Genomic DNA, 24,369 nt, shown 5'->3' on the forward strand with positions numbered 1-24,369 from the left:
TCATACATGAGTAGAAAAAAGAGACCGTGTCAGCTTAATAATTAAAGACAATAATTTTACATATTCAAATTTTTATTTTTTGCTCTATACATTTTTCCTCACAAAGGAAATATATTGAAAGGGAATCATCATTTCTGTGTCCGTGGCATCAAACATTTTGAAAACCTCTGACTTCAGGTGCATTTTCATACGAACCTAAGGAAAACATATCCATAAAACTCCAAATAGTGTCCAAAAATCTTATTGCCATAATTTTCTATTTCTAAAATGTAATTTCAAATTTCTTTTAATTTTGGCCATGGGTATTGTTAATAAGTCAAAGATGTTTAAGTCAAAATTTCAAAGCTTTAGGCTAAACATTTTTTTTAATACATGAGCAAAACAATAATGTGTTACCAATTATTCACAGTATGCTGCAAGAAAGCAGTATGCTATCTTAGGTTTACCCAATTTTAAAGCAAAATAATTTCCCAGCGGCAGTAATACGTGGACTCTCGGTTAAAATGTTTCTCTCTATGACAAACAAGGTAAACACAGAGAGAAGAAGAGCAGATAAACAATGCCAGCCATTTGTAACCAACTGCCACTGAACCGTTGACGTGTCCCCTTAAGTAAAACAACATTCAGGACATGGAAAAAAAGAAAGAAAGAATACATGCTAGATAGAGAGAGGTATGCAAACGCAAGGAAATAACAAGAGGAAAGAAGAGAAGGATAAACAGAAGAAAAACAGACAACATTTTTAATGAAAAGCAGGAGTGAGTGAGCACTATTTTTAGCCAAGAACCTCTGGCCCTTTGTGTCCACACGTGTGTCCTGAATAACAACAAAGCGTTTAGAGACTTTGTCCTCACCAGCCGGATTGCATTGTGATGAGCTTCAAGCTTACACCAACTGAGAGTGATTATTATGTGGAAAATTACATTTATTAATGTACTGGAACATCTGTACAGCAACATTCAACATCTTAGCATTAATAAATGATAGTAGTTACAAAACAAAGATCTTGACCACTCACTGTAAAAGCAAAAGAACGACTTATTACTTTCATCCAGCGTTTGTTGAAAAGAAGGGAGACCGAATGAAATGCATACAAATTACCTGCTCTCTGTTAGGCTGTTCCGGAGGAGTTTAATAAACCACAACACCGTGTCATTAAACACTATGACCATCCACTGGCCTTGAGTCAAATCCTGTGCACTGCACACATTTAGCAAAGCCACACAGTGTGTAGCAGATGCACAAAAGCATACAAATGAACAGGCCCTAAAGAAATCCAACAGTATCGTGATTTTCTAGATCCGCCTGCAGTAACTGCAATGAGTCAAATGTAACGAGTCAGTCCCTTAAGGCAGGGGTTGTTAAACTAGCATCGGGGAACACCAAGGGATAAGCAGAAAAGTTCAAAGAAAATTAGATACAAAAGAAAAGAAACAAAACCAAAATAAATAACTATAAATAAAATACAGAATCCAGTGGTCAGCGGATGAGTTAAAAACAAAATAAAACAAAATGAAACAAAACAAAACAAAATAAATTTAATTAAATAAAACATCCAGTGGCCAGCGGAAAAGTTCAAAACGAAACGAAACAAAACAAAACAAAACGAAACAAAACGAAACAAAACAAAACAAAACAAAACAAAACAAAACAAAACAAAACAAAACAAAACAAAACAAAACAAAAAAACACAAAATTAAACACAGCATCCGGTGGTCAGCGGAAAAATTTCAAAATGAAAAGAAACGAAACAAAATAAAATGTAAAATTTTCATCTTTAATTTCACTGTGCAACTGGTCAGATATCTGGATAAAAAATACATAGTTTTAAGTGTCTCTTCAAGTTTATACTTCATTGGTATACATCATTACTAAGTAATTTCACAATGCCAAAAAACTTAATGGTCCAAAATATTTTATCTAATTTCATTTCATTTTACTTTCCTATAATTTGGGGGTTAAATATAACCCAGGCATATTCTTGATTCCGACTTTTTCAAATGCACTTTCTGTTCTCTTGTTGATTGGTGTCAAATTTATTAAACTTTGACTATTTTTAAAAGCCAGAGTAAAGCATGCCTGCTGTTTCTCAACAAAGGTGTCAGAGAGACTGAGCAAAACAGTCCAGAAAAGACTGGCAGTTAGCGGATGCTCCAGGAGCCCCAAATCGATAGAAGGGGGGCAAGGTAAGATGATGAGATTTCCTCAGGTTACTCAGGGATCCTCATCACAGAACAAGCTGTATCAATGCAGACAGGCAGGGCTTGGAGGACATTTACATTACTGTGGACTATAGACTGTGGAACCTGGAAGAAAGTGTAGGTCTGTGGAGAAACTATAGAACAATCAATTGAAGCAATAAGCGCCTCCTCGCCTCTTTCCTCCGCTGTCTGTTTCTTTTTCCCTTTCTCTTGCTCTCGCCAGCTTACTCTCTGGAGGCTTGTGTGTGATGTATGTGGCAGCGTTCATTGTAATGTTGAGAGAGGTACCCTCAAAGCAACCTAACCGATAATGAAACACTCCGCTAGCGTTTCCTCCCCTGGAAGACACCATATGTGCAAGTGGTCTCCATTCTAAATGTTATCTTCACTATTATGGTAGCAGGCACAGAAAAATAATACATAAGATTTGAAATACGCCATGCAACGGTGGAAAAGTCGTGTGTTCCCTCAGAACATGAGCCAACACCTTAGACAAATTCCAGTGACCTAAAAGAGCTTTGACTAGAGACAAAGAAGTCACATTAAAATGCTGAAAATTTGAATGTGCAGAAAAACAATGCAATGAGGTCATTGGAAGGAAAAAGAGCCATCCGAGAAATAAATAAACGGCACAAAGTGATGTTTCCAGTATTTAAGATTGAAGGATTGCTTCTTCCTGAAATGTATTAGTTTATTCAATTTGTGCATATAGAGTGCTGTGAAAAAGAAATACACTCCATAAAAAAGTAGTTTTTTCCCCCTTCTTTTTCCCCAAAAATAATAGGACATACAGATATTGGACTGACACTAAACTATGACAATAAACATTTACCAATTAATATACATTTTGCTGAAAAAACAAACAAACAAACAAACCAAAAAGTTTAATAGACGGCACATTTTTGAATGTCTGTCAATGGAGAAGGATGTTTTGGTCCAAATGGTGTAGTTATGGCTTCTAAAGGCTAACAAAGCAGTGCAAATGAGTAAAACATTGACTGACCAATTGGTTTTGATAAGACACAAACATCCACACATTGGCACATTGAAGCTGGACTAGCAGCAGCACTTCAGTTACTTTGCAACAGTTTTTTCTCAAACCAACATCTAAGCTGATGCTGACTTTTATCTTCGCTTTGAAATGATTAGAGACTCTCATAACCTTAGATTGAAAGGTGCACGGAGAAATCAACTGTGAATTTAATTAATCCAAACCCCAGTCAGCAGTGCAATAACGTGCTAACGGCTCTGCACACTCAAGTGGCAGTGAGTCACTTCATCTCCTGCGTGACAACTCTGATTTTCTTCATGTTTTACTGCCAAAACAGGTAGAGTCCGTCATAGGCAGAATCTGAGAAAACAGTGACACATACAGGAAATGGCAGAGAGAGAAAAAGAAATATGAGAGCTCAAACTCAAAAGAAAAGACAGTGAGATGATGGAAAAGCCAGATTGTTCCAAAGGAAAAGATAAAAGGCTAAAATTAAGGAAAGAGGGAGGAGAGATAGATCAAAGTACGAGGAAGGAAATGATAAAGAACAAGGATAATGGATACAGACTAGAAATGTCAATGCGATTGCCTTTTGTTTTATATCATCTTCACTTTGCCTTTAATGCTTTAAAATACAATAAAATCATTGAACAGTCAGAGCTTGGTACACATACAATAGGAGCTGTAGTGCTCATGATGTCCATGAGCAGGTTTTGTTCTAGCCTGTATCTTACCTGATCCCACACCAATACCTTCTACCTCTCAATATATTCCTGTCACTGACTCGACACTGTACTTACCAATAAAAGCCTTCATAAAAAACCCTATAAACATTATCTAAAAAAAAGAATTGAACAAAATAAAATTTTTGGAATGGTTTTTGATACTTACACCACTGGTCAAAGTTTGGAATAATACTTTTTTTTAATGTTTTTGAAAGAAGTCTCTTATGCTCACTTAAGGCCAAAGTATACTGTATGCGTACTGTACGTGCACCGCCATATTTTTATAATACACATTTTTTTGCAGTGATTAGTTTATCCACAAGGTGGCAACCATGCCCTGGTGCGTCGATTCACAAGGTAGTAAAAACAAAAACTACATAAACAGAACATACCAGAACACGCAAGCTGAAGCTACAGCGACAATGGAGGCCTACATAGACGAGAGATTGTGTGAAGAGGTTAGAAAGTACCCTCATTTGTCCAACTCTAGCATGAAGGAATACGAATATATTTACATGGGTTGCAACTCATGGCGAGAGATTGCTCAAAACTCCGAACGCGCCGAACGCCTGAGTATGTGTACGTGTGCGAGTCAAATTAAGTATACTTTGCAAGACTGTGTGTTTGACCGTACGCGTAAAAACAAATTATGTATACTTTCTACTTAAGGCTGTATTTATTTCACCAAAAATACAATATAAACAGAAATATTGTGATTTTGTGATTTATTTCAATTAAAAATAACTGTTTTCTATTTTAATAAAAAAAATTCAATGTAATTTATTCCTGTGAAGGCAAAGTTGACTTTTCAGCAGCTAATACTCCAGTCTTCAGTGTCACATGAACGCAATGATCTAATGTGCTGATTTGGTGCTCAAGAGTTTTTGCTGCTTGATATTTTTGTGAGCGTAAGATTGGTATTTTATGAGGAATAGAATAGGGCTCATCTGCAGGGAATGAACTAATAAAATATATGCCTTGAATGCAATGTAAATCGCTTTTAAAAAAGTCACAATAAAAAAAGGTGTTTGCCCAATGCATAAATGCCAAATGTAAATGTAAATATAGAATATAATAGAATCTTGTATTGCCACATACTGTAGCTGAACTGGTGGAAGGTACAGCTGTACAACGTGCATGAGACAATGTATGAACGTGCAATACTATATATTTCATATATATATATATATATATATATATATATAAAATACTACGTTATATATGCTACAGAAATATGGACAACTGCGTATAAAGATTGTTAAAAGCAAATGTAAAAACTAAATAATCATAACACTGTGCATAGTTAGGATAGAAAAATAAACAGGCCTATCAAAATGTCTTCTGTTGTTGACACTATAGCCAATTATGCAAATATCAAGATGAAAATACAACCTACACCACATTAAACACAGGTTCACTTGCAGCAAGGATAAGGTGACTCATTGGCTGCCGAGAGCATAAAACCACTGAGATTCAAGAGGCATTTGGAAAGCAAACTACTTAACCAATAAGATAAACAATTTTGGTGTTGAAACAACATATGGCATCCCATGTAGAATCTGTGTTTTGAAGCAAAACCGGTTGAGAACGGCAGTTAATGCAAATCAAGGCTCGTGATCTCAGCATGTAGCTAGAAAATGTTTTATTAGCAGCAGTGATGGCAGTGAGATCAGATGGAGAGGGCAGAATGAAAAACATGAATGAAGAATAGAGTGAATAGAGGAAGGGAGTGCAGGTGAATGGAGACTTCGGTTTCATATAAGAGCTTTAATATGCGAGAAAAAAAGGACTGAATGTCCCGGTGGAGGTGATAAGAAAGAAAAGGAAGGGAGGGATGCACAACAGGCTGAACAACCTGATACATGCGTGTTCAAGAGGAGCTGGCCAATGAGCTTGCGAGTATACGCCTCATTTTCTAAATGCTGAGGGGGAAAAAAACAGTATGTTATATAACGATTGCTAAAGCATTAGGAAATGAGAACATCATATGCAGCATACACTGGAAAAGCCTATGGAGAATACTTGTGCCTATGCAAAGAACAAATCTTATTTATTTGATTACTTTGAATGAATAAATCGCTTTGGTGCATTGAAAATGAACCAAGTTGCTTTAAATCGCTCCCTGTTGTGGTTAACCTACAGGTCACTTTTTCAACCACTTCACAAGATGAATGTGATTGAGTACTATAGTCCTAATTGCCTGCTGGAAGAAGACTTATACAAGCTAAATGGCACCTTAGGGACTAATAGCTCTCATGTAGCAATCTAAACATTACTTAAATACATGTGTGTCTGTAAGTGTATATCATATATTAAACCTCTATTCATGTTTTAATAAGAGTGTAAGTCATAACAGCAATGTTATTTCTTAATTAAAACCATTTATGATATTCAAGGTTGGATTTCACAGCCCAATAAATAAATAAATTAATTTTAATTTGACATATCATTTCTAGCCTGGTTGACACCAGATCCTTCTTAGTTGAAACTGAGAGTGGGGTCTGGGGAAGGTTCATTCACAGCCCATTTCCAAAGGGGCGTCACCAAGGGACGTCGCTCAAATGCCTCTGGGCGCAATTGGATAGACCTAAAACCAATCAGAGCGATCGTCATCATGTAAAGCCCGCCTCAACGTTTGTGATTGGTGCCTCGATTTGGAAAAATTGGAAATGGGCTTGAATGGGCTCTTGGCCAGACGGACTTGCAGAGCAAATCTCAAATTTGCCGGAAGTTCATCAGGGTTTTCCCAGGCTATATAATTACATATCATGAAACATCCAGATAAAGGTTTCCATGCAGCTCTTGTCCTAATAATTTACATTTAATTACATTTAAACTTCCCTTTTCGACTGACATCGCCAAGCCTACTTAATTTGGTAATATGAAGACAATTTTTCACAATCTAGATCCTGTTTCACTCAGAAAAACATCACATCAAGGAAGTAAAGTAGTTTGCAAACACACCTTGACTTTAAGAACATCCACCAAAGACAATGAAAGCTTTGCTTAATGATTAACACTTTGGATCAAGCTGCCACAAATCTATTCAAATAAACAAATGTCTGTTTGCCCCCTGAGGGCTACAACAACAGATGAGACTTAATTGACTGACATGCCTATCTGATTGTCTCTCTGTTAAGAAGCAAACACTCATGTATAGATATTGAAGTCTTCTGGCTGGCTGACATTCTCATCAATATGGCATGGATCCTTTATGTAGTCAGACCTTCAAGCTGACAGCACTAGTAGGGCACTTGCTGACATCTATGACCCTTATTATTGGCATTCATTACACACAATCCAAAACAATTGAGCTCAGTTCAAGCAAACAGATCAGTACCATCAATGAAACAGGTCTATACCCACTTTCACAATGATTAAGGGCAAGGGAACATAATGTAAAATGAAGAAGAAATGTTGAAGATTCTGCACCAGGTAACAAATCGAATTCGCATATTTGTGACATTGTGACACTCCTTTGTACAAATGGTCAGACGTTCCCAAATTCCCAAAGCATACATACATTGTCAATTTAATGCATTTTTATTAATGCAGCCACTCTAGCTACTGAATTAATGATAGCAATATGCAAATACGGAATCCATAAGAAACTCATAAGCTGATCATTTATGGCAGACATCTTCACCTCACAGCAACTGATTGCCAGCCAACAATTTTCCCCTCTCAAGCTGCATATTTCCCAACTTATTGATGATCTCACCACTCTAATTCCACTCCACTCCGCTGTCAATCCCTCAAGTCTCCTGCTTAGCTCCCATAGAGAAAGAAATAGAAGCCTCACTCTTGCTCTGCCTACTCCACTCCAGTGGACAAGTATGGCTAGTCAGAGGATAATCATCATGGCAATTGAATAAATAAAACATAATTTTCAAACCCTATGTTTTTCTGAATTCCAGATAGAAATTTGTCGAAAGTAGGGCTGTGTATTGGCAAGGGGCTCACGATACGATACATATCACGATACGATATATCACGATATATTGTGATGCGATACATATTGCCATAATTAAAAAAAAAAGATATATATTAAAAATAATAGAGGTGAAAATACAACTTGCTGTGTATCACCTGAGGTATTCTGGTATGTGTATCACAACTTCCATTCCAGTTTATTAGCAAAGCTATTTGCATTGCAGTGTCACTGAACAGTGAACACACTGAAATGTATGAAGTGCATATTGTTACTGAACACTTAAAATGTAGATGCCACAATTTATAAAACTGAAATAGTCAATAAATAGTCAACTGAAATATAACAATATAATTGATCTGCCTTCATTGACACTATTGTATGAGAACTGATCAATGACATCACTGTTTTCTATAGAGCTGCTGTATAAATAAACTTAATTAATAACTAATGATTTTTACAACCTAAATGAATCAAGTACTGAACAAACTTAATATGGAAAATGACACTATTTTCTTCTAGAGCTGCTGTAAATGCTTTAACAAAAGTTGTTGCATTCATTTCCTGTTATCACTGTAAAGCTCCTTTGAAACAATCTCTGCTTTGCAAAGAGCGCAATATAAATAAAGGTAACTTGACTATGCTGACATTTTTTTGGGGTATTTGATAACTCATCTGTGAGTCGCGATCACAGCGCACGCGTCCATAGTGTTCACCATATGCCTTAAGCCGGGGTTTTCAACCACACTATACGTCCGCAAGCGCCACCGACTTCGTTCTCTTCTTTGCATGAGCTGAGGTAGACGGAAGCTTGGTGGTGTTATTATCCAGTGTAGTTTGCCTTGAATCAACAGATTCGGCGGAGGTTGCAGTGCCGCCATTTCATCTGCTTGGTGTCTTAAGTGATAGCCTAATGCAAGTTGGTTGTTCCTGAACATTTTTGTGTAGCCTAGCAAAGCTGACAAACGGCATTTGTTTCATCTTGTTCATTACTCCCTGAGCTGTACAAAAAAGTACACCCACACGTTGGATCTGCAACCTGGAGGCGCTCTTAAATTTTCCGCCACGCTCGCTCCCACTTACTTCTGAGACATTGGCCGTGTGAATGTACGTACGGGCAACATAGACAGCGAATCAGCGATCTACAGGAACTGAGGAGGTCGTTTGACACTGGGATTTGATGAAATGCTAACGTCATTTTAAATCAATTTAAAACATGATTTTTTTTTTTAAAAAGCATCGATACTACTAGAGGTTGGAATATCGATTCACTAGCGTGAAAAAAAAAATATTGCGATAGTTAGCTGTATCGATATTTTTGCACAGCCCTATTAGAAAGATTCATTGAATTTTCATAGACTTAAAAATAAAAAAACAGGTCAACAGGGATGTGCAAAACTACATACTGTATAGTCAACTGTCTGAACAGCTAGTTGGCGCTTAACAACAAGATGCTGGAATGTGTACATAAAATAACAATTAAAAAACAACACAGACTTAATCCCAGAACATTCAGCCCTTCAATTTGATAACTGACAAATATACAACAAGGTAAATCTACAATATATTTTATTGCACAGCAGTGTCTTTGTCAAATGAGATGGATCATACAAAATAACGAGAACATCGCTCACAGCAAACAATTTGAAGACTGGCAGTAATTGTCTTGAACTTTACTGAAGGCGCTAGACTTATTGGAAAAGTGCTTCTGTAATGGCTGTAGTGGCAGGGCTTTCAATTTAATTTGCAACTTCTCAGAGAGAGTTAACTGTCATCAGGGATTCAATGCATTTGGCGGAACCCTCTGCAAAAAGTTGCATATCTAAAGTCATCCCCTTTAAAGCACAGCTGCTAAAATATTAAAGCTAAGTCAATTTTGCTAATTGACTAATCAAATTTATCGGCTTGTCGACCATCCTAACCCATTAGCGAGAGTATGACATAGGCTAATTTGAGCAAATTGTGCTTCAATCCGTCACAGCAAAATAAATATAAATATCTACTTTGACAAAGTTCTATTTCTATACTGCAAAAAACATGACTTTTGGATGCATAAATGTTGCATAAAAAATATGTATAACCTACCGTTTAAAAGTTTGGGGTCAGTAAGAATTATTATTATTTTTACTTTTACATTTATTCATCAAAAAGTTCTGAAAAAAATATATATATGACGGTTTGCACGGTAATATTAAGCAGCACAACCGTTTTCAACATTGATATTAAGAAATGTTTCTACAAAATCAGCATATTCAAATGATTTCTGAAGGATCATGTGGCATGATCATGAGACTGGCAGTAACAGCTGCTGAAAATTCAGGCAACCTTGGTGAGTGTAAGAGACTTCTTTCAAAAATGTAAAAACATCTTACTTTTGAACAGTATATTGTATATGTATTTTTGAAAGCATGAATACTGTATTAAAAAATATGTATACATATACAGTACACACACACATATCATGCTTGGATCGGAGACGGGATTGCATCAAACAAATGCATGCACACACACTCACAAACAGTAGGCTACATAAAACACTCAAAAGAACATGCTTAGAGCCAGATTTACTAACAGCCTACGTCAGCGCTCTTTTGGCGTTAAAAAACTACAGTCAGGATTTACTAAAGACAATTTTTTTTTTTTTTTTTTTACCTGACCTTATTGCATATGCATTTGTTGGAGTTTCCCTTTCAGACGCTAAATTTATGGGAGGAGAGTATTTAAACAAATCATGCGAAGTGATTTACTAAGGTTTACACCAGTCAATTTACTGGTATTTGCGCCATTATTTACCGCCTCAAAAAAGCATGCCTCAAACCAGACGCTAATTGGTATATTGTATTTATCATTATGGAAATGATCCAGCTGTGCCTGTGTTCTTTAATTTGTGCGTCTTCAGAAGATCACGCTCAGAACTTTCCACTTCCATCTACGCTTTTTTGTAATTGCGCTCTCACACTAATTTTCCCTGTTTGGTAAATCTGGCCTAAAACGTGATAAGAGAAGATGGCACCTCCGCTTAAGTGTCAGTCACGTAACATGATTTTGAGTCTAAAAATTCATCCGAAAGACAATTCCTCATTTCCATCTCATTCCCCACTACAACCCCCACCAACAGCACATATGTTACCACAAAACCACACTGACGTAACAGCCGGAAGACAGGCGTACGCAGAGCGTTAAGATAGCACATGATGAGTCATAAGTCTGTCACCGATGGCAACTCCACTTCACCAATGAAGGATGTACATTCCTTAAATCAAGAAGAAGGGATTAGAAAAGACAAGCCATTCAACACTCGATTGAGTCAATCCTGTTTTCTCATACTGCATAGAGGCCCTTTGCAGGGTTTGGCTGAGATACTAGAAGTCACTCAACATAGGGTGTACAGCGGGATAAAAAAAAAGAGGCATGCTGGTCTGGATATGAATTATGCATGAGAAGAAGGCAGAAGTGGAGATGGTCATGTTGGAACAGATTGGTGTCTCCATCAGCGAAGAGAGATTTTTTTTACATTATATTTTATATTATATTCAGGAGCAGTTTGTGTGACTGAGCATCTTCAACACAGTGTGATAGCTGGAAACTCTAAAGATCCTTCAGCTTCCTTTAATGCGAGAAATTTATGCTGCCCTTGAGCTATAAACAATAGCTGAAGAAGTGTCTTACAGGAGTACTATATGCATGTGTGTACACGTTTACATTTATGAGCATATACGTTTGCCTGGATGTGTGACTCAGTTTTTAGCAATGTGTGCTTCTCAAATGCTGTGTGCTTGTGGAAGCCCTTGACAGCTATTATGACTCTGAACAGACTCTGTACTTCAACACTACATGTTCCTTGAGCTTTTTAGACAATAGGAATGCAAATGAGATTTTAGAAATGTCAGAAATGTGACTATTAAAATTAAAACTATTAAAATAAAGAAAATGCTGATGTCACTGTATGCATACAGGTGGCCTATTGTGTTAAAAAATAATACTACACTTACTAATATTACATTTACTAATAGCATTTCACAGAGGTCCACTCACTTTAACATTTCTGAACTCGCCACTGGCTTGAACAGTCAAATACACACAAAATGCCAGTCTTTGCGAGTATCCTTGTAGTCATTTATATCTTAAATGAATGTAAACAGTTGAGGAAAAAACACATGTGTAACAGTATATTAGATCCATGCATTTGATCTTAAAGGGATAGTTCACTTTGAAATTAAATTTTGGTATGTTTTAGCTTACCTCAAGGGCATCCAAGATGTAGGTGTCTTTTTTCCGCAGTAGTTTCAATTTTTATATTTTTAGGTCAAACCATTCTTGTCTGTCAGTCATATAATGCAGGTCTATGGTCACTGTCTCAAAGAGCATGCACAGAGTCCAAATTAAAACAATTCCCCATCGTCCAAATTAAACAATTCCCCATCGTAAGTACACATTGATGGCCCAAGACACGAAACGAGCGGTTTGTGTGAGAAAACGAACAGTATTTATATCGTTTTTACCTCTTGTACACAGCCACGTCCAAGTGATCTGAGAGCGCGGGCGGGTATAGATATATACAATAGAAGTCGCCTTGGCTACTGCAGTTCATTGGAACGAAACCGTAGCCAATGCGACATCTAGTGTATATATCTATACCCGCCCGCGCTCTCAGATCACTTGGACATGGCTGTGTACAAGAGGTAAAAACGATATAAATACTGTTCGTTTTCTCACACAAACCGCTCGTTTCGTGTCTTGGGCCATCAATGTGTACTTACGATGGGGAATTGTTTAATTTGGACGATGGGGAATTGTTTTAATTTGGACTCTGTGCATGCTCTTTGAGACAGTGACCATCGACCTGCATTATATGACTGACAGACAAGAACGGTTTGACCTAAAAATATCAAAATTGAAACTACTGCGGAAAAAAAGACACCTACATCTTGGATGCCCTTGAGGTAAGCTAAAACATACCAAAATTTAATTTCAAAGTGAACTATCCCTTTAAAGTGACAGCAGCCTAATAAACCTGATGCTGTCTGTGTCATTAATATTAATCAAACAACAAAAGAGAGAAAATCTCTCGCTGCTCTTGACAATAGGGCTGCACGATTAATCGCAATTAAACCGATCTGTCTTGGTGCGATTATGAAATCGCAGAGGCTGCGATTTAGGCATAATGAGGAAGGTTACTGCCAGACAAATTAATCGGTTTAAGAGAGGAGCTGCTAAAATGCCATTACAAAGCAGAAAACAGGTATTTGAAGCTGCTGGTGCCTCTGGAGTCCCGAGAACCTCAAAGTGTAGGATCCTCCAGAGGCTTGCAGTTGTGCATAAACCTACTATTCGACCACCCCTAACCAATGCTCACAAGCAGAAACGGTTGCAGTGGGCCCAGAAATACATGAAGACTAATTTTCAAACAGTCTTGTTTACTGATGAGTGCCATGCAACCCTGGATGGTCCAGATGGATGGAGTAGTGGATGGTTGGTGGATGGCCACCATGTCCCAATAAGGCTGCGATGTCAGCAAGGAGGTGGAGGAGTCATGTTTTGGGCCGGAATCATTGGGAGAGAGCTGGTAGGCCCCTTTAGGGTCCCTGAAGGTGTGAAAATGACCTCTGCAAAGTATATAGAGTTTCTGACTGACCACTTTCTTCCATGGTACAAAAAGAAGAACCGTCCCTTCCATAGCAAAATCATCTTCATGCATGACAATGCACCATCTCATGCTGCAAACAATACCTCTGTATCACCTCTGTAGGGGTGTAACCCCGGCATCCTGGCCAAATTTGCCCAGTGGCCTCTGTCCATCATGGCCTCCTAATCATCCCCATATACTGATTGGCTTCATCACTGTCTCCTCTCCACCAGTAAGCTGGTGTGTGGTGGGCGTTCTGGCGCAATATGGCTGCCGTCGCATCATCCAAGTGGATGCTGCACATTGGTGGTGGTTGAGGAGATTCCCCCTTCTATGTAAAGCGCTTTGAGTGCCGAGAAAAGCGCTATATAAATGTAATGAATTAATTATTATTATCATTGGCTTCTATGGGCATAAAAGGAGAGAAAGTCATGGTGTGGCCCCCATCCTCCCCTGACCTCAACCCTATTGAGAAACTTTGAAGCATCCTCAAGCAAAAGATCTATGAGTGTGGGAGGCAGTTCGCATCAAAACAGCAGCTCTGGGAGGCTATTCTGACATCCTGCAAAGAAATTCAAGCAGAAACTCTCCATGAACTCACAAGTTCAATGGATGCAAGAATTGTGAAGGTGATATCAAAGGAGTCCTATGTTAACATGTAACTTGCCCTGTTAAGATGTGTTTGGTTGAAATAACTTTTGATTTCAGTAAATATGCTGCAAATTCAACAAATGACCATTTTCAGTTCTTTAAAACCTATACAATGTTTTCAAACTCTGTTGTGCATAATAATTTGGAACTGAAAAAAAATACTGTTTTCGTTGGGTGGTTTGTTCAATGAAATTCGACTTATACCCTGACGATTGGTGACTTGAAAATTATGCTGACTGTCATTTGCAAAATCAGAGTAAAATATAATTTGCATAATAATTTGGAACGCGGTGTAAACTAATGTGAAAGTCTGCTCTGCTCATCCAGCACGAGTTGCAGAGGATTCGTTGCGCAACATAGACTAAACGTCTGAAATGTCTTATCTTGTGGAATGCGCTCAGCACCGCTGCTCCCTATACACATAACGCGCGATCACGAATTTGAAAGTGAAAGTAAAACACAAGCTCCCTGATGTGCATTGCGCACAAATTAGGCTGCATACATACAATAGTCTGTCTCCCAATATCCATCTCTGGACTGTTTATTTGCGACTATGGTCTCTGTTTTGGTCTCTGTTTGCACTTCGAATATTGAGAGAGTACAGTAACGTCTTAAGGACAACAGACAAGGGAGGCTTCGTTTCTGAACTTATAATCGGAACACAAGAACAACTGTAGAGACAAACGCACCAGCCTCGTTTCTCTCTACCCGGCCTTTTCCGAACTCACCGCATTAACCCTAAAACTGGCGGTGCAAAAAAAAAGCAATTTCAACACAATTATAAAGAGTGTGCTAACTTTGATTATGGTTGCACTTGCACTTATTGTTTGCACTTAAGACTAAGAGAAAACTGTTATTTATTTTTGTTATTTATACTGTTTTTATTTCTCTGTTCAATTTACGTAAAGGAGTTCAGTTAGGAGGTCACACACAGCCTCAATCAGAAGTTCTGAAAGCTCTTAAATGTACAGTAAGGTCTGAAGAGACTAATGTGGAATCATACAGGAGAAAAACCAGTCAGTAAAAACATTTTACAGTGCTTGTATATTGTTTTGTTTCAATGCATTTGATAATTCATACTCATAAAGTAGACCTGAAATTACATGCATTAGAAGATTATTAGTTAAAACATTGCAAAATGCACCTGCATACTATTTTTCCAGTCATGAATTTTGTCATTGAGGATTGCAGAGTTTTTCAGGTAGGTTCATTTCATTTGTATCTTTGTTTTATTGTTTTTTTTGTCCTATTGCCTGTAATAGGTTTCTTTGTTCTTTTTTTTTATCATTGACTGTTTACTTGTCTTCAGTAAGCTTGAGTTTTTTTTTTACTTATGTTAGTTAGGCTAGTATTACTCATATCGTAATATGAGATTCTGATCATATCGCTGACCCCTACCCTGTTATATAAAATAATTATTAATTTCTTTCAAAAGAATAAAAAAATTGTAAACTGTGCCCAAACTTTTGACCTGTAATTTAGCTACACAAATATATAATTTGTCTATTCTCAGCTGTTTACCTTCAACGGTACTTATGGTTGGTCAACAGACATACAAAATCAGTGTTTTAGTTGTCACAGCTACACTTTAGCTATGCAATACAGTGTGAAACAGCAGATGCATGTAGAAGTGTGTGGCTAACAAGCCGAAGGCAGTACTTCAGGGACATGTGACTCATCTATTTCTCCAACACCTCTGGATGCTATATAACAGACACTAGGTACACTTCCTGATTTATTATTCTGTCTCCCCCTCTCTCTGTCTTTGTATCTGTCTCTTTCTCATTCTGTCTGTCTCTTCCTCACAGTAAGAACAGAGTAGGACAACTCAAGAATGTACAGGTCTATGCAACAAAACACAAAGGGAGACAATCTTTATTGCATTATTTATTTCACTATTGTGTTCGATGTTGAGCAAAGGGGACGTGCATGAAGATGTACAATGGTAAACACTTTAAATTAAGTAAAAGAAAAGATGCTGAATAAATTAAAGAGTGTCCATGCTAAAGAAGTGTTAATGCTTTCATCAAGTCACATTCAAATTATAATTAATTGTAAGAATTGCAAGTATTGAAAGAAGTCCCACAAGGCTCAGGTTTAGGTCCTGTGACATTTACTACTTTATAGTGCTCTTTATTCTTTATAAGAATCTTTAGCAGGATCTTTATTGCATTATTTATTTCATCATTGTGTTCGATGTTGAGCAAAGGGGACGTGCATGAAGATGTACAATGGTAAAAACTTTAAATTAAGTAAAAGAAAAGATGCTGGATAAATTAAAGAGTGTCCATGCTGAAGAAGTGTTAATGCTTTCATCAAGTCACATACAAATTATAATTAATTGCAAGAATTGCAAGTATTGAAAGTCCCACAAGGCTCAGGTTTAGGTCCTGTGACATTTCCAACTTTATAATGTTGTCAGGTCATGCTGTGTACTGTATTGCAAATATATTTAATGGTATTCACATTTAAAAAGTGTTTTGAAAGCTTATTCAAATTAAATTTTTAATCTGGGAACAAACTGCTGGCACCTTGCTAGATAATATTCTACACTTCAAACTAAATGTAGACAACTAATGATAATTTAACATCAGCTGAGGAATTAATCAAGTAGACAACTGAGAATTACATTTATAGAGTTCAACAGCCTTAAAATTGTGATTTATTCACATGCAACAGTAGCTGCAATTATTACTGGTGGCCACTCTTGGTCACTTTATAATTTAACATTTCCAAGCCAATTTTACACCAAATTCCTCGTTATATTTCCCACTGTTCCCAAAGAGATACAAACTCATGGGTGGGCAACCAAGCGTGCAAATTCCATCTGTTCATACTGAATTGGAACAAAATTATGCACCATACTCCTGCAGTAACACAACACACTAACTATATATTTTATATTATCAGTGAGTGTTTTTTTACTGGTGTTTTATTTGCTTCTGAGTTTATGTAAGTGTACTATTTTTATCCTGTAATATTTATCATTTTTTATGGAGCACATGGCAACAGTGGACCATTGGTGATAAATAAATAATGAGCAAATAAGTACATAATGTCAGAAAGTGGTTCACATACTACTTAAAATCACTTTCTGTTCTTGACATGCCAAAATGTCACATTAGAATCATTCATTTAATATTTTATTTAATTTTAAAATCACCATCAAACCAATTTTTTATTTATAAATCATTTATCTGTGCACAAGTAAATGTGTGCACATAAATAAACTACAGTTACTCCCAAGCACTTGTAAATCGAACATTTTCAAGAACTTTTGGGAAACAGTCCGTAATTCTACGGCGATTCATATATGGCCGTTTTTGCAATGCACTTATGGTCGTGATGCTTTCGGGAAAAGCGTCCCTGTTCTGCCTAGGGTCCTTCATAAATCTATTCAGCGCTTTGAGATCTGTAAGAAAAGCCCGTGATAAGGGGCTAGCCAGTAGTTATTAGTTCTGAATTGGGTGAGTTAATGTCTTGTGATGTGAAGGAAAGAGCCACAGTATCTCTGACTGCAGAGTACCTTTCCTCCCTGCACCTCCACGGCACAGCACACCTAATAGGACTGAAGCAGCATGGAGGAAATGTGAAAATCAACTGAAGGGTGAAGGAAATGAATTGAAAGAAGGAAGAAAAAAATGTAGTCCTGCAAGAGGATGTCTCTGATAGATGAATGATTCACTGTCTCCAAACTATATCTGACTGTCATGTTCTGACAACATATTTCAGTCGCACCTGAGGGAACAGATTGAAATTGAACATGCTCAGGAGAGACAGGAGGGCAAGCTGGTACAGGACATAGGAAATACTAGTTGTGTTTGCACAGGACAGGAGTTTGGGTCTTTGCTGTATCAAAGGGTTAGGTCAAGGTTTGGCTGGTTAGCACGGCCTTGTTAGCCCCTGCTAGTAGATGTCATAGCTACACCGTATGGCAGAAAACAGCATCTTTCTACACAAATCTTGATCCAGAGATGTTGAATCGATTCATTGAAACAAAACTAACAAAGTTTAGATCAGAGATGCTTTTGACACTTTAAAAAAAAATTATGCAAAAAAAAAAAATCATCACAATGTTCGTTATTTTTATTTCACTATGCAAAATCACCACAAATATATCATGCATATTCAGTATATCGCCCATTCCTAATGTCGGCCTAGAAACTAGAATGATGAATTCATCTCAGGGAAGCACTCAGATGCCTCATTTAAGCAGGCTACTAATTAATGACACAACGACTGACCATGATGGAAACTGTAATTTGCCACACAAGTCTTTAAATTATGTGATAATGGCTTTGTGAAAAATTCATGTTTCTTTTCTGAGACTCCACAGGGTGAGTGGTAACATTAGGGGCTCTCAGCCACAATGATAGACTTCAGTTCCCAATCAGCAACACAAATGACTTTGGCTGTGATGAGCAAATTACCAATCATCAGAAAGACGGAGAGTAAGAAAGGTCGAAAAAGTTTCAATGTCCGCCTCTACTTTTTCAAAACGTTTTTTTTTTTTTTATCCCTGTTGCTTCACAAGAAAATGCCCTCCAGTGTCATAGTCACAAGGGGAAGTTGTCACAAAGGCAAAAGTTGTGAAAACTTTTCTCCGAACCTCAACTTTAATATCTTCACATTTTTATATAACGATTGGTGACACGACTTAACACAATAAAACCATTCTGCTATACATTAAAACAAGGGTCAGCTATATAATGAAGGTTGATTTTAAGGTTGAATTGTATTAGCAGCACTAGAGTATTTTAATGTTGTAAACATTTGTTAGCCAAAATAATGTTGCAACCTTTTTGTAAGCTGCCATGATAATGTTTACACACTGCTGTGAAGCCAATAAATAGCCTGCCGTTAAATTAATATGCTATTAAATAAATCATTCCCATTGTATTGGGCACGTTGTTACAAAAGGTCAGTGTGTGGTAGACAAACTCTTCTTTTTTTCTGGGCAATAACAGTTGAAATGCAGCTTTTTGTAGCCAAGATTTTAGTCTACACAGAAACTGGCTTTTCAAACAACTAGCTCATACATTCTTTTCCCCAAAACTGTGCTCAGAACAAAGCTCATCATACTAGTTCAATAACTTTCATAAAGCAACCAAAAGCAATCCAAATAATTATTCGAAAGTCCTACCTTTCTGTAAACCAGCATGTTTGGCGAGTCGTCCGTCTCTCCGTTGCTATTTGGATGGAGGCTGTTGTTCTTCGCCATGGTTCAAAAACTCTGCAGAACAGCTACTCCAGTGGATATACACCTGATAGAGAGAAACAAGGCACACATCAAACAATGATACACCTGGCTGCTTAAAACACCTAATCTTGAATGATATTTTAATTAAAGTATTTATGATAGTGCAACATTGCAGGACTAAAGATCAGTTGACAATGTCTTTGTGATAATCCCCAACTGATTGTCTCATTTCTGATGCTTTACCAACGATGTTTGAGTGAAACCCAAGCTGCACGGCTATCATTTGGATTGCAATTATATTTGGATATCTTGCAACCATTTATTAGAGGATTTTTCACTCTCAAGGTTAAAATGAACAGATTATACGTAAACGCTAAAATAAAAAACTGATGACAGCAGGTCACAGATCAAACACACTTCTCAGTTTTGCAGGATCGGTGGGACAGCCAATTAAATGCAAACACTGTTCCACCTCGCGCTGCATCCGTATGTCATGCATGTGAAGGCTTAATGGTGTGTCAAGCGAGATTCGCTGTCTTATCTTGCTCCAGACCGCCAGAAAATGGAGCAGGGAGCTAATTTTCGCGTAACCAAAAACGCACAGTCTTGCACAGACACTCGATTCTTTCAGAACCACAGACAGCTCCTCAGGCGGAACTGCAGACCCTTGCACGAGTCCTCAGAAACCTGGCATCACCAACAAAATGCACAACACAATCACAAAAGCATCACTTATGTTCACTCTCACCTCAAACACGCCCCGTCTCCCCTGATATATGGACCCGCGATCCCAGAGTGGAGCAAGCTCGTGCAGTTCGTCAGCTATCAGACGTATCATTTATTGGAAATATTAGTGATCCTTTGCTTGATGCTGACGCGTTATCGCGCGCAGGGTTTCTGCTGAAGGACGGGGCACGCACGCGCCAGCGACAAGGGCACGCGCATCCAACCTTGAACCAATCCTGGAGCCTATACAAAAAGAGGAGGGAGTGCTTTTCTTTGAGGGATTCGGCATTTGTGTTTAGTAAATAATTCATAATATTTAAATAGCTCATTAAATAATATAATAAAGGATAGCGATAATATTCCTAATAAATTGTTATATTGCTTCGTTATTAAATTAAGAGACATAAACTTTCAATTATTCTATTAAACACTGGTAATCTGTTGGAAAAATCTGTTGGAGAGTGAGAATGTCTATATGGAAATGACTGTCTGTCTCCAGGTGGCATTACCTGAAACAGACAAGGCATTTAATCACAAATGCAAACTGAGACTCTTGCCCAAAATGTGTATTTTAAAAAAATGCACTATTAATTTTTTTTGTCATTCTCTGACCCTGAAAGTGGAACCCTGAGCATTCTGGTTATTTTCATTTGGACTTCAGTAAACAAAAAATGTGCAAAATATGAATACATGTGTACCTTGTAATGTGCACTAGAGATTTTTAAGGAGCTATATTAGGTTCATCCTGACCTGAAATATTTTTTTTTATTAAAAATGGCCAAGCATCCTACACTGAACCTCTTGAGATGGAATGACCCCAAGAATGAGCCCCTCACCATTATTGTTCTCTATGACAGGGTAAAAGGGCCCTTGAATGTAATTTTCTCCTAACACTACATTGCAACAAGGCCACTACAGTATTTTCTTAAACACATAGTAGCCTAACACAACACAATGTTGCAATGGATGTGCAAAGTGAGCCACTGACTGCTTTTAGTTTCTTTCATACTTTGAGACCAGATAAAACACATTTCCTTAAGGGTGGTCTTTAGACTCAGAGTACCAAAATCAAGAATTCATACATTTTTCATTTCTATTCTTAGTGTGGATCAAATGATCACAGATGGGCGCAGACGTCTACAAAAGAAAGGTTAAAGTCATCATTAATCACTCTGCTACTCCCTCGTGCATTTTAACAATCTAATGCACACTGCAAAATCGACTTGAGGGTAAATTGAGAGAACCTAAAACAAATGTGGCAGAAACTATGCAGCTGTTATACATTGTTAAGCAATGCATACTTTCTGTTACTATTATTTAATTAATTAATTAAGAGACACTGCATTTACAGTTACCATCTATTAGGGGTGTGAGATATATATAGTCTATGATATTATCGTGATTGTTGTTTTAACAATGTGTGATCTGACATTATCACGTACTCTATGTCCCTCTCTTTACAAAAGCACAGAGAGTGCACACATACACTACGTGATGTAGTCCAGTAGGTTAGACAAGTGAACTTGCGCATTTAGAGTGCAACCTTTCACTGTGTGATTTAAAAAGCATTTATAATGCCCCCAATTTTCAATAAAAGGGGGCAAAAATACCTCTGTATGTCTTTAATATTTATATCATTTATGAATCAAAATCACAGAGTGCAGTTTTTTTTTCTCCAAATATCAGCATGATTACAAATGCGATGTTGATTGTATACAGCAGTTCAATAAACAATAAGTTAATATTAAGTGACTTACATTTTAGACACAATATTGCCTGTTTTTGCTTTTTTTCACCAATGAAACACAGTCCCAAAGCCACAGGACTGTTTTGTGTCTCGTTACTGAATGAACAAATCGTTTGAATGAATGATTCCATGACTCATTCAAATGCTTTGTCAAATGAATTGGTTGAAACTCAATGGCTGCGTTTGAAATCGCATACTCTAGTTACATCACGCCCACTATAAAAGTATGTTCTATATAGTATGAATGTGTGTACTGTGTAGTATGAATGTAATCTGGACAATCTACATTCTCCATGTTGTCATTATCATGTGACCTACCAGAGTGACAGTGTCAGTTACGTCGCTTTACTACCATTCATAAATCCTCTCCCATGGCCTCATGCATGGGGATAGTAAAGTGTCCATTGAATGCACACTTCAGAATCTTGCCGGAAGTAATAGATCATCCAGGTACTTTTTGCCTACTCTTTTATGAGTACTGTGAATTCGGACATTATTTTGTCACATACTGTTTTCCGCTGACTATATAGTAGGGAAGTATGCGGTTTCGGATGCAGCCGATGTTCTCACTCATTTACAGTGACATGCTTCCACTTGGCAGTTTTAATTTCACATTTAAAGTATCTTTTCATTTTTAAATAATTTCAAAATATCAATATTCAACATTTTATTTAAAAAATATTATTTATGCATTTGTAACTGCAGGTTAAATACATTCATGTCCCTCTGATCTGCATTAAACAGTCTGTGTAAATGCATCCAATAAATGCAAGTGGTGCTCACTGCAGAGCCAAATGACGCCCAGCTCCACCTCTCTTAATGGCAGGAGTTAAGGTAGGGTTGTGGTTGGATATTTTCTCTCTGCATTGCAAAAAATTATTTTGTTGATACTGATTTCATTTGATTGGTAACAGCCATATTGTGTCTTATTGTTCTAATTGAATTTATTGATTAAATGTAAGAATTTGACACAGAAGATGATGCATACATTTAATTAGGTAAAAAAAATGGCTTTATAAAGGTAAAATGCCCATAAAAGGTAAAAATCAATTTAAACGTATTAAAAAAATAATAAAAATTCTGTCACTACTGCAAACTGACCGCCGCAAAAAATATGAAGAATATCAAAAGCTTTGAGAGTCAGCTGTCAACGGCAGTCCTAAACCTGCCATGCACCAACACAATAAACACTATCAGCAAAATATTGTATAATTATTATTATCGATAAAATCCCAGAAAATATTAAGATATCATTTGTTTTTGTCAATATCACACACCCCTACCATCTATATAACTAACCTACATTATTGCTACCATAAATGTATGATTTCTCATCTCAAAAATAATATAATTGTTTGTCAGGCCCCGAATGTTAGGTGCTTTTAATTGGAAATTACCATAGACAGTAAAAGAAATGGCCACAGCGCAACTGAGAAAAGTGGATTCAATTAGAAGCTCTCACTTCCTGATGGTCGAGCGTACCGCGCAAACTCAAACTGAGCTTGACGACGTAGATGTGACGTGAGAAACCTGTCTGTCTTCTAGTAACTGTGCCAAGAGAAATCTTGCAGAGACGTAGAGTGTGAGTAGGAGGTGTCCATGAGCTATAGGAGCAGGAGAAACTTTTGCTAAGTATTCTGTTTAATTACTTTGTCATTTTGCCTCCACGTCCCCCCGATTGCCCGCAAGCTTCTCCTCCTGTCCATACAGTAATTTCTCTACTGTGCGACAGAGAGTCGCGTGGTTATGATGCAATCGTTAGCCTATTTTTACAAAAACTGCTTCTACGGGGCCATAACGTAAGATACAAGGTAATGGAGCCTTTTATACATTTTCGTGTTTCTTTAGAAATAAATAATGGACAAATGGAGTCTTTAAACACCTCAGATGTAAAGTTATTCGCTGTCAAAGTGACGCCAAAATGAATGGGAGTCAATGGAATGCTAACAGCTGGTGGGGGTCTGCTTATCAATGGCGGCGCCCAGGGAAGCTTCAGTTTTTTTCTGAAACATTACCCCCTTGGAAATGACCTAAAGTGCAGTTCCACTCAGATAACCTGGAGATTTGTTGCTTTGTCCTATTAATTACCATTGAGGTCATCTATATGTTAGTGTAGCCTACTTAAAGATGCCAAAATTATATTTTAATTTAGAACATGTACCATGGATCAAAAATCTGTATGTCTTATCTTACACTTAGGTGCATCCAGGTTTTGTCCAATAAACTGCTCTCTAGAATGAGAACGTTCCCTCCCCAACAATTCTGAGACCCTGAGCAAAAGCAAATCAGCTTGACAATGAACCTGTTTTGAACCTGCATTCAGAATACATCCCATCCATCAAACTACTACACGACAATACGTTCATTAAATACATAAAAATATCTATCCATCCATCGAAGAATATTTTAACATCTTCAAATAAAAATGTTTTTAAAAATTACCTGCCACAAATTCAATCATTCTCATCCTAGTACGCAACCAGCGTGCAACTACAAGCCTGCTCTGCACTGCTCCGCCCTGTGACCCTGTTTGGAGTCAGTGGTCCAATCAGCAAACGCAGAAGGCGGAAC

At 37.3% G+C, this 24,369-nt stretch overlaps 1 protein-coding gene across 2 annotated transcripts in view; it reads right to left on the bottom strand.

The window, feature by feature from the left end:
* Positions 1-24,310, bottom strand: part of rgs7a (regulator of G protein signaling 7a) — a 58,770-nt gene extending 34,460 nt beyond the window's left edge. The window contains exons 1-3 of one of the 2 annotated variants that reach the window (XM_082144136.1): positions 24,241-24,275; positions 20,074-20,294; positions 19,269-19,389 (exon numbers count right to left, since the gene is read on the bottom strand). In XM_082144136.1, coding sequence (XP_082000262.1) covers positions 19,269-19,346 — 78 coding nt within the window. In that variant the 5' untranslated portion in view covers positions 19,347-19,389; positions 20,074-20,294; positions 24,241-24,275. Of the gene's footprint in view, positions 1-19,268; positions 19,390-20,073; positions 20,295-24,240 lie in introns of both variants that reach the window. The other variant, XM_082144137.1, reaches the window with a different exon arrangement.
* Between the last annotated feature and the right edge of the window lie 59 nt (positions 24,311-24,369).

Source organism: Leuciscus leuciscus, assembly GCF_965113295.1.
Source record: "Leuciscus leuciscus genome assembly, chromosome: 17".
Lineage (NCBI taxonomy): Eukaryota > Metazoa > Chordata > Actinopteri > Cypriniformes > Leuciscidae > Leuciscus > Leuciscus leuciscus.